The sequence below is a fragment of the Eucyclogobius newberryi genome, unplaced genomic scaffold (genome assembly GCF_026437365.1).
Source record: "Eucyclogobius newberryi isolate DKJ021-1_F unplaced genomic scaffold, fEucNew1.0.hap1 SCAF_5, whole genome shotgun sequence".
In the NCBI taxonomy this organism is placed as follows: Eukaryota; Metazoa; Chordata; class Actinopteri; order Gobiiformes; family Gobiidae; genus Eucyclogobius; species Eucyclogobius newberryi.
Window position 1 is genome coordinate 2,958,124 of NW_027316167.1, and position 10,927 is coordinate 2,969,050.

Below are 10,927 nucleotides of genomic sequence, written 5' to 3' on the forward strand. Positions count from 1 at the left end.
TTTTGCTCAAACGAGGCACAGTGGGGGATGAGAGGACGTCTTGACCTCTGTGGTAATTATATCCTTCTGCCGACCAGTTTAGGTCAGTGTGTAATCCACGAGCTCACGACCACAACTCTCTGACGTCAGCGGGTTAATCCTCAGCCGGAGGGCGCGTCCCCTTTAATCCATTTACCCCAGGGCTTCAGCACGTCACCATCACCATCATCATCATCATCATCATCATCACCATCATCACCATCCAAAGAGTGAAATATACCGTCTTTTCAGCTTCTGGGAGAAATTCATCCATAAAAATCGAAATAACCGAGTGGAAACTTCACGCGGGACCGGACTCAGATCTCTGGAGAGCCGAGAACGTCGCGCACAGACGGCCGTGGAGGCGATGCAGATCTGAACACTTTACTCCCGGCACCGCACGTCCCTTTTTTGGCGTTTGGCGTGGAACATGGGCCAGGCGCACAGTGAGGACGGCGCCGAATCGGAGGTGACGCTGCAGCACATCCAGGAGCTGTACCGTAAGTTCGCCAGCGAATGTCCCAGCGGAAACCTGCATTTGCACGAGTTCAAGAGGATCTTCGGCTTCAACAGGAACTCCACCGAGGAGGAGTCGGCCTACATGGACAACGTCTTCAGGACCTTCGACACCAACGGGGTACGTGCTGTCCTCGCCACTGAGCGTTTTTAACAGTGATCCGGGCGCGCTTAAAGGTGCGGAACTTCTCTGCTTTATTGCTTTGCCTGGAATGTTCCACAGAAGGGCATTAAACGTCACCATGGAGACCACCGCGGACACTTCAGAGGCAGTTGTTTTTATCTTCCGAGCATCATCAGTGTCAGGTCCAGAGCAGGTCCAAAGCAGGTCCAGGGCAGGTCCAAAGCAGGTCCAGGGCAGGTCCAAAGCAGGTCCAGGGCAGGTCCAGAGCAGGTCCAGGGCAGGTCCAGAGCAGGTCCAGGGCAGGTCCAGAGCAGGTCCAGGGCAGGTCCAGAGCAGGTCCAGAGCAGGTCCAGGGCAGGTCCAGAGCAGGTCCAGAGCAGGTCCAGAGCAGGTCCAGGGCAGGTCCAGGGCAGGTCCAGGGCAGGTCCAGAGCAGGTCCAGGGCAGGTCCAGAGCAGGTTCACGGCAGGTCCAGAGCAGGTCCAGGGCAGGTCCAGGGCAGGTCCAGGGCAGGTCCAGAGCAGGTCCAGGGCAGGTCCAGAGCAGGTCCAGAGCAGGTCCAGAGCAGGTCCAGGGCAGGTCCAGGGCAGGTCCAGAGCAGGTTCACGGCAGGTCCAGAGCAGGTCCAGGGCAGGTCCAGGGCAGGTCCAGAGCAGGTCCAGGGTAGGTCCAGAGCAGGTCCAGAGCAGGTCCAGAGGAGGTTCACAGCAGGTTCACAGCAGGTCCAGAGCAGGTCCAGAGCAGGTCCAGGGCAGGTCCAAAGCAGGTCCAGGGCAGGTCCCAAGCAGGTCCAGGGCAGGTCCAGAGCAGGTCCAGGGCAGGTCCAGGGCAGGTCCAGAGCAGGTCCAGGGCAGGTCCAGAGCAGATTCACAGCACGTCCAGAGCAGGTCCAGAGCAGGTCCAGAGCAGGTCCAGGGCAGGTCCAGGGCAGGTCCAGGGCAGGTCCAGAGCAGGTCCAGGGCAGGTCCAGAGCAGGTCCAGGGCAGGTCCAGGGCAGGTCCAGAGCAGGTCCAGAGCAGGTCCAGAGCAGGTCCAGGGCAGGTCCAGAGCAGGTCCAGAGCAGGTCCAGGGCAGGTCCAGAGCAGGTCCAGGGCAGGTCCAGAGCAGGTTCACGGCAGGTCCAGAGCAGGTCCAGGGCAGGTCCAGGGCAGGTCCAGGGCAGGTCCAGAGCAGGTCCAGGGCAGGTCCAGAGCAGGTCCAGAGCAGGTCCAGAGCAGGTCCAAAGCAGATCCAGAGCAGTTTCAGAGCAGGTCCAGAGCAGGTCCAGAGCAGGTCCAGGGCAGGTCCAGGGCAGGTCCAGAGCAGGTTCACGGCAGGTCCAGAGCAGGTCCAGGGCAGGTCCAGGGCAGGTCCAGAGCAGGTCCAGGGCAGGTCCAGAGCAGGTCCAGAGCAGGTCCAGAGGAGGTTCACAGCAGGTTCACAGCAGGTCCAGAGCAGGTCCAAAGCAGGTCCAGGGCAGGTCCCAAGCAGGTCCAGGGCAGGTCCAGAGCAGGTCCAGGGCAGGTCCCAAGCAGGTCCAGGGCAGGTCCAGAGCAGGTCCCAAGCAGGTCCAGGGCAGGTCCAGAGCAGGTCCAGGGCAGGTCCAGGGCAGGTCCAGAGCAGGTCCAGGGCAGGTCCAGAGCAGGTTCACAGCAGGTCCAGAGCAGGTCCAGGGCAGGTCCAGGGCAGGTCCAAAGCAGGTCCAGGGCAGGTCCCAAGCAGGTCCAGAGCAGGTCCAGAGCAGGTCCAGAGCAGGTCCAGAGCAGGTCCAGGGCAGGTCCAGGGCAGGTCCAAAGCAGGTCCAGGGCAGGTCCCAAGCAGGTCCAGAGCAGGTCCAGAGCAGGTCCAGAGCAGGTCCAGAGCAGGTCCAGGGCAGGTCCAGGGCAGGTCCAGGGCAGGTCCAGGGCAGGTCCAGGGCAGGTCCAGGGCAGGTCTGAGTTTAGATTAAGTCTGAACCAGGTCTGATCCAGCCTCAGGCACTTTGTAGATTTAATAAAGAAATTATAATAATAAATATTTTTCAACAATCCTGAATTGGCCTTGAGTTAATCTTGATTTTGTAAATGTCAAGCCTCAGATTTGACAGAGTCACAAGTGCTGCACATCTTAGTTTAAACATAGTGATGTTGCATGTTCTCCCTGTGTCTGTACAAGTTTCCTCCGGGTGGTCCGGTTTCCCCGCCCACTAAAAACATGTACAATAGGCTCCTCCCTCTGGGGCCCGGGCTGCCCTGAAAAAGAGATTCTGAATCAGTCGGACTTTCCTGGTTAAATAAAGGTCATAAAGGTCATATTTCCATCGCTGTAATGAACAAACACATTACAATCTTTTTTTCGTGCTGTGTAGTGCAGTGCTCCTGAAAGGTCAAGGGGGGTCAACATAACTCCCTTCTCTTCCTCTCTCTCCCTTCATCTCTCCCTCTCTCCCTCATCTCACACTCTCTCTCTTTTCATCCCTTCATCTCTCCCTCTCTCCCCCATCTCTCCCCCTCTCTCTCTTCATCCCTTCATCTCTCCCTCTCTCCCTCATCTCACACTCTCTCTCTCTTTTCATCCCTTCATCTCTCCCTCTCTCCCTCATCTCACACTCTCTCTCTCTTTTCATCCCTTCATCTCTCCCTCTCTCCCCCATCTCTCCCCCTCTCTCTCTCTCTTCATTCCTTCATCTCTCCCTCTCTCCCCCATCTCTCCCCCTCTCTCTCTCTCTTCATCCCTTCATCTCTCCCTCTCGCCCTCTCTCCCTCTCTTCATCCCTCCCTTCATCTTCCTCTCCTGTGCGCAGGACGGACACATTGACTTCCTGGAGTACGTCGCAGCCGTTCACCTCATCTTTCGGGGGAATCTCAAAGACAAACTGGTCTGGTCCTTCAAAGTGTTCGACCGCGACGGGAACGGCTGCCTCGACCGAGAGGAGGTCCGCCTCATCGTCAAGGTGCGTTCTCTACCTCTACGGAGGCAAGCGGGTTACGGGTCAGATCTGTGGAGATGTGTATATATCGATCAGATCTGTGGGCTGCTTTCTACTCGCTCACTCAAACAGCTTCACGCTTTTCTTTTGTTCTTCAGATTATTGGAAATATAAAGCAGCCGCACGAAGCGAAGACCTCTGGAAACGTGAACGAAATGGTGGACCGGATCTTTGCTCTGGTTGACAAGAACAAAGACAGTAAGTCCAAGGGAATGTTCTCTGCACAAAGACCTTTTCAGATTCTAATGGTTTTTCCCGTCGTTGTTTTACTCACACTTGTATTTTGGGTGATTCTTGCGTCTTTGAGTCCAGTTTCGTCCTGCATTTGAGGCCGGAGTGCTCAGAAAATGAACCCTCTTGCCATTATCCCGAAATGTAGGCTTCACGCTCACTGTATTTTTCTTCTAGCCGTTAGCATTAGCCGTTAGCATTATCCCTCAAAAAATGCAAGTTGTGAATGAGTGATGAAGAGCACATTTAGTTCAAAGCCTTGTTAAAAGCTTCGGCGCTAAACGCTAACTGACTTTAAAGCAGAACTGAGTAACTCTGGGGCTAGAGCTCCCCCTGCAGGTCCCCTGTGATAATACATTGTCAGAAAATAGACAAAAAAGTGTTTTATTTTTATATTTTCCTTCTGTCGTTCTCATGATAAGACAGTAGTAGAATCACAAACACAAACATTTCACAGCCAAACATAAGGAGCCAGGGTTTCTCAGGAAAGTTGTCTTCGGGCTGCTGTTCCACGCGGAGACAGCAGGTGGCGACGACAGACACTTCAAATGCCCCGAAAACACACATTTAACAATCACAGGCACTTACTGAGACGTTAAATAAGGTGAAAATGTGACTTAGTTCTGCTTTAAGTGTGATGTTGACTGAGAGGTGAAGAGAAAATGACACAAACTCACTGCGTCACTTTGTTGTAGTAAAATCAGAGCTTTTGGCAGTCAGGGTCCGGTCAGGGGCCGGGCAGATACACATAAACAATAGAACAAAACAGATCATGCTTGTGCAGGTGGACTTAAGCCTGAGTTTAGACGGACGCCGCAGCAGACGGTCCCGGTCCTGGCACAGAACGTCCTTCATATGGTAAACAATGGACTTAAAAATATCCCGGATTAGCCGCTCTCCTGCAGCCCGGATCTGTGCTGTCGACGCTAATCTTAGACTCGGCTAATTTACTTTTACTGACGAGTCTGGACTTGTATTCTGTGACGGGCGAGTGGCGTCTGGTGCCGCTGCTCTGGGCCCGACACTAGAGGGAGCACCAGAGAAGCACGTGTCAAAAGACCAACTGTTGGTTATTTCATTTGACCAGTCGTTATCTCGTCAGCACAAACTCATGGTGATGTCATAATGAAGGGGAAAGGCCATAGCCACGCCCAACATTCTGCACTGAAAAGAGTCTAAACTATTGTCCAGTAGAGTGGGCTCATCCTGCAGACGCATTGAAGAATGAATACTATAAACATCAACAGCACCTTCAGATTGAAACTGTCACATTGTGTACTCTCCTGGTTTGTGTTTCAGGTCAGATCTCGCTGGAGGAGTTCATCGAGGGTGCAGAGAAGGACCCATGGCTGATGGACCAGCTCAAACTGGACATCGGGCCGTGCGAGTGGTACATTTATCAGCAGGAGAAGAAGCAGTGACGGAGGACGCTTTGGACCGTTCGTGGGAAACACGGACAAATATCTCTCATTCTTAAACAAATATGTTCAAGAAGAACTGTTTTTGGATGATGTGAAAAAGAGGGACGATGTGAACTGACTCCGGCCTAACTTTGTGAGTCTGAGGATGAGGAAGAAGAGTCTGTGCTTTTCCGTGACTGGACTTAACAGTTTGATCTCTGGACTGGGTCTCAAGGGTCTCAGGGATCTCAAGGGTCTCAGGGGTCTCAAGAGTCTCAGGGGTCTCAAGGGTCTCAAGGGTCTCAATGGTCTCAGGGTTCTCAAGGGTCTCAGGGTTCTCAAGGGTCTCAGGGGTCTCAGGGATTCTCAATGGTCTCAGGGGTCTCAAGAGTCTCAGTGGTCTCAAGGGTCTCAGGGGTCTCAGGGGGTCTCAATGGTCTCAGGGGTCTCAGGGGTCTCAAGGGTCTCAATGGTCTCAAGGGTCTCAGGGGTCTCAGGGGTCTCAAGGGTCTCAATGGTCTCAGGGGTCTCAGGGGTCTCAAGGGTCTCAAGGGTCTCAATGGTCTCAGGGGTCTCAAGGGTCTCAGGGGTCTCAAGGGTCTCAGGGGTCTCAGGGGGTCCCAGGGGTTTCAAGAGTCTCAGGGGTCTCAGGGGTCTTTGGAGTCTCAGGGGTCTTAGGGGTCTCAAAGGGTCTCAGGGCTCTCAGGGGTCTCAAGGGTCTCAGGGGTCTTTGGGGTGATGAGGTGCGTTTGTGTTTAGCTGAAGCTGAAGTGTCCAATGAGGAAGTAAAAAACACCCAGCAGCCTCATGACTGACTGGTTTTAGGATTATGACACACACTGTATGTTTTCTCAAGCACATAAACTATAATTTATTATTTATTATAATGATAATTATTAAATTTACTTCTGCCTCTAATTTGTAGCTAAGATAAAACTGCTCTCATTTGCGTTGTTAAAATTTGTGCTGTTTTACTCAATGTAAATAAAGTGACTTAATGTTTTCCTGTGTTTGTTGTTTTGTGTTATTTTTATTTAATTGTTTGTTTATTTGTGTAGCACCGAAACAGATAAACAACAACGACCGTGACTCTAAAAAATCAGGGAATTCTAATAAATAAATCAATAAAACAACATTCTTTCAGTGAGAAGGACAAATCATGAAATGCTGGAGTTTCTTTGAAGGTTTTTCTTTACCATTGACAATGAATAAACACAGTTCAACTCCTGATCTGGAAGTCCATCTGGAAGTCAGTCTGGAAGTCCGTCTGGAAGTCCGTCTGGAAGTCCGTCTGGAAGTCCATCTGAAAGTCCATCTGGAAGTCCGTCTGGAAGTCTGTCTAGAAGTCAGTCTGGAAGTCCGTCTGGAAGTCCATCTGGAAGTCCATCTGGAAGTCCATCTGGAAGTCCGTCTGGAAGTCTGTCTAGAAGTCCGCCTGGAAGTCCATCTGGAAGTCTGTCTGGAAGTCCGTCTCGAGGTCCGTCTGGAAGTCAGTCTGGAAGTCCGTCTGGAAGTCCATCTGGAAGTCCGTCTCGAGGTCCGTCTGGAAGTCAGTCTGGAAGTCCATATGGAGGTTCATCTGGAGGTCCGTCTGGAGGTTCGTCTGGAAGTCAGTTTGGAAGTCTGTCTAGAAGTCCGCCTGGAAGTCCGCCTGGAAGTCCGTCTGGATGTCCGTCTGGAAGACCTTCTGGAAGACCGTCTGGAAGTCTGGCTGGAAGTCTGCCTGGAAGTCCATCTGGAAGTCTGCCTGGAAGTCCGTCTGGAAGTCTGCCTGGAAATCGGGTACGAGTACAACAAGGAGTGTGTGGTGACTTTTCTGAATGGGCAGACGTGGGGTGTTCATTAATATTTAGTTGATAACAGATGAAAGCTTAGCCTACTGAGCGAAAAGATTAAAAAAACTGACATCACCGACCAATTCATGACACAAATGAACGATTTGTGTTGAAAAACTGCCTGTGTTTCTAACTAACGCCTGATCATCAGAAACGTGAACTGCACAGACTCGTCTCTAAAAGATCATTTTAAAGCTGCTGTTGCTTCATTTCTCCTCTGCACAGGCTCAGTTAGAGCTTCTCTTCTCCTCTGCACATGCTCAGTTAGAGCTTCTCTTCTCCTCTGCACATGCTCAGTTAGAGCTTCTCTTCCCCTCTGCACATGCTCAGTTAGAGCTTCTCTTCTCCTCTGCACATGCTCAGTTAGAGCTTCACTTCTCCTCTGCACATGCTCAGTTAGAGCTTCTCTTCTCCTCTGCACATGCTCAGTTAGAGCTTCACTTCTCCTCTGCACATGCTCAGTTAGAGCTTCTCTTCTCCTCTGCACATGCTCAGTTAGAGCTTCACTTCTCCTCTGCACATGCTCAGTTAGAGCTTCTCTTCTCCTCTGCACATGCTCAGTTAGAGCTTCACTTCTCCTCTGCACATGCTCAGTTAGAGCTTCTCTTCTCCTCTGCACATGCTCAGTTAGAGCTTCTCTTCTCCTCTGCACATGCTCAGTTAGAGCTTCACTTCTCCTCTGCACATGCTCAGTTAGAGCTTCTCTTCTCCTCTGCACATGCTCAGTTAGAGCTTCACTTCTCCTCTGCACATGCTCAGTTATAGTTATAAGTTATACCTCGTTACGATCGCTTCAACCGTCTTAAGGGGGCTATTACTTTTGACATTTAAACAGCTTGCACTTTTTCCAGTATTTGCAAAAGTATCCGTGCTTTTTTCCCATTGAAATGAATGGGGCATTGACGCCGCCACCTTTTACTTTCTTTTTTCAAAATCATACTTTTTTTCGTCCAATCGAGCTCCAACACTTTTTGCATCTAGAGACATTGAAAATTAATACAAATTTAAAAAAAAATTACATTCCACATAGTCTCCACGTAACACACCCTCAAAAAAGGCTTAATTTCCTGCTCATGCTAATTAGCGTTAGCATTGCCGTCTCTGTTGCTAGGTGACGGAGGTACAGGGAGGAGGGGGTGCAGCCGGGTCACTGAGGCTCTCTCTCTCTTTCTCCCTGCTCAGGTCTGTGTTCAGCACCATCTTGCAATTTGTCAGAACAAACAACTATTTGAGTCTCAAACGACACAATCATCAACTGTGAATTACTGAGCAAAACGCAGCAGAAAACATGGACGTGCGGGAAGGCGAGAGCATCATCGCTTTAATTTTGAATTGTGTTTCTTTTTGTTTTGAAAAGTGCAGGAAAAGACAAATACTTCCATCTTCTCTTTTTTTTTTTTTTTTTATTTTTTTTATTGATTTTGCATTTAAAAGACACCACATAGTGCACTCAAAACATCAAAGCAAGTATAATCATAAGTTACATAAACTTATACATATCTATATACCATCTTCTCTTTTGAACCTGTTCCTTTTGAAGCTCTTAAGAGAGTCAGTGAGGCCGGAATGAAGTCAAGGGCGTGGTGTATATTTGTTATTCCATAACTCAGCAGCGTCCACACAAAGAGTCCTCATTACAGGGGTCACCTTAGACTCTATTATATCCTGTTTAACCCTGTTGGTCAGAGATCCTGGGAGAGACTGGACAATCTGTTTAGATCTTCTTTGGCTACAGCAGATCTGATATTTGGCACAGAATTCACAGCAAATGTTCTTCTTTCTCCAGGAACATCTTTAGAAAAGCTCTGGTGGAGAAAGGTCCATCTCCTGTTCACAAGTACATATCTGTTATTCCATGTGGGAGAGTTGTGCGCTTGAACTTGTGTTTGAAGAGGAGTTTTTCATCAAGAAGGACCTGCAGATGAAAATGTCCCACTCACGCCTAAAAAGGAAGTCAAGACCACACAATTTTTTCAATATTAAACTGTGAATATAGAAGCAGAGAGAGCACACTGGACTTTAGTCGGTCGAGGGAGATTTATATTTATGTCTTTTCTGTCTTTCTGAATTTTGACGTGTGAATGTGACATTTTTCCAGATTTACCAGAAGGTTTATAATGTGACGTTTGTTCAGATTGTTGTAAAAAACCAAAGAGCACGTCTCCAAACCGAAAAGTCAAGTTTGGGTGGTAGATTTATGACTGAACCTGACACGATGTTTCCAGAAGGTGGCGGTGTTGGGACGTGAGCAGAAGAGGTGAGTGACTGTTTCAGAGTTTGACTGACAGAATGTACCACGTGTGTATTTATACATTTGAGTGAGTATTGGGAGGCGTGGCCTTTGAACAGCAGCAGGACTTGTTTGGGTCCATCACAAAGAGACTTCTCTTGTTGGGACAGGAACGGCTTCATTTGACTGAAGCCGATCGCTACGGTGACGTCACAGTCCAGCAGTCCACTCGTTTTTATGGTCTATGGGTGTGACACAGATTCTGCTCAGCTTTGATTTCACACTTCAGAGACATTTATGAAGTTTTAAGAAGCAGAAAAACCTCCTCGGACTGAGAAGTGAGACCAAGAAGAGACACAACGTGAGTGACTTTAATTCACAGCCTCTTTTATATTTCTTTGGTAATTACAAGAGAACACGCTTAAAGACTTCATCTCTAAGAACATAAATGAGATGGTGGAGCAACAGTCAGAGTCTCTTCTTAAAGAATTCAAAAAGGTGAAAAAGGAGGTTCTGAGCTCACAAAAAGCCTGAAGAAGATGATTGTGGACACGTGTGAGTCTGTGGATCCAGAGACCAGCAGTGTCTCCTCTTACTGGGGGACGTTTGACACAGAGTTGGACAGAAGAGTGATAAGACCCCAAATAAAAACCAGGAGACAGCTCGTGTGGAAATCAGCTCTTTTATGTGTGTTTCTTTATTAAACGTTTGGTCATTTTAACTTTTTTGTGTATAAATGATGGACTTTAGTTCCTTGAAAATATGTAGTTAATGATTGTTCATTTACTGAGGTTCAATAGGGCGGAGCACGCCTCAACCTCCGCTATCGCACTCAACACAAGGAACTGTTCAAAATCATATTCATCACAAAGACATGGATCATTCTAAATATTGATGTGGAGAAATGTACTTTCATTATTTCTAATATCTATAACGTGTGAATAAATGATCAGAATTGATAAGTGAATCCCAGGGGGCGTATATAATCCTAGAGGTGATTTCAAACATGCACCAAATGATTTAGTTGATAAAATACCTCCAGAACAGTTTTGACCTCCACATTTAAAAGCACAGAATGGACGACCGACCGACTAAATGTGACGGACATTTGACACTTTCTAAATCTGATATCAAGGAATATTCTGGGCATAATTCCAACAGATCAAAGTGTGTCATAATTATGCCCCATTCTCTGACCGTCAGATGACCTCAGGCTGGTTCAGAAGATCACAAGATATTAGAGGCTTCTGGACATTGTTTTGTCAAATTGTTGAAGACATATTCCAGAATATTCCCGGTGTAAAAGTTCCAGTGAAGAAGAGGAAGTAGCTTTGTACCATCTGTGCTGAAATAGAAGCCAAAGTGAGTCCATACTTTGGACTTAAATGTTGCTGGTGCGTCTCGTGTCTCACTTTTGTTTTCTTAATCTGACGCTGCCATTTCCGTGTCCGTGTACGACTTCTTCTTCTGCCCACGGCCAATCTCGCGCTGTGCGCCCCCTAGCTAACGCCAAGGAAGTGTCTCAACAAAGGATTGGTGAAAAGAGCCCTTTATAGCGGCTTTTACAACGTTCAAAGATCGATACTTGACGAGAACGTATCGATAATTAATCGCGGGAGAAAATATC

The 10,927-nt window shown here is 48.7% G+C and overlaps 2 protein-coding genes across 2 annotated transcripts in view; one reads left to right on the forward strand and one right to left on the reverse strand.

Moving 5' to 3' along the window:
• LOC140381488 (retinal cone rhodopsin-sensitive cGMP 3',5'-cyclic phosphodiesterase subunit gamma-like) overlaps window positions 1-10,927 on the reverse strand; it is a 455,783-nt gene that overhangs the window by 289,025 nt on the left and 155,831 nt on the right. The window lies entirely within an intron of this gene.
• On the forward strand, window positions 446-5,267 carry LOC140381121 (guanylyl cyclase-activating protein 2-like). Its single transcript, XM_072465146.1, has 4 exons — window positions 446-655; window positions 3,419-3,568; window positions 3,703-3,802; window positions 5,135-5,267. The coding sequence occupies exons 1-4, from the start codon at window positions 449-451 to the stop codon at window positions 5,254-5,256; spliced, it is 579 nt and encodes a 192-aa protein (XP_072321247.1). The 5' UTR covers window positions 446-448; the 3' UTR covers window positions 5,257-5,267.

What these genes read in the sequence shown, in the direction of transcription:
- LOC140381121 (XM_072465146.1), top strand. Translation starts at nt 449, where the DNA reads ATGGGCCAGGCGCACAGTGAGGACGGCGCCGAATCGGAGGTGACGCTG. An exon ending in GGACCTTCGACACCAACGGG is followed by an intron (nt 656 to 3,418) that starts GTACGTGCTGTC and finishes TCCTGTGCGCAG; the next exon opens with GACGGACACATTGACTTCCT. An exon ending in AGGTCCGCCTCATCGTCAAG is followed by an intron (nt 3,569 to 3,702) that starts GTGCGTTCTCTA and finishes TTTGTTCTTCAG; the next exon opens with ATTATTGGAAATATAAAGCA.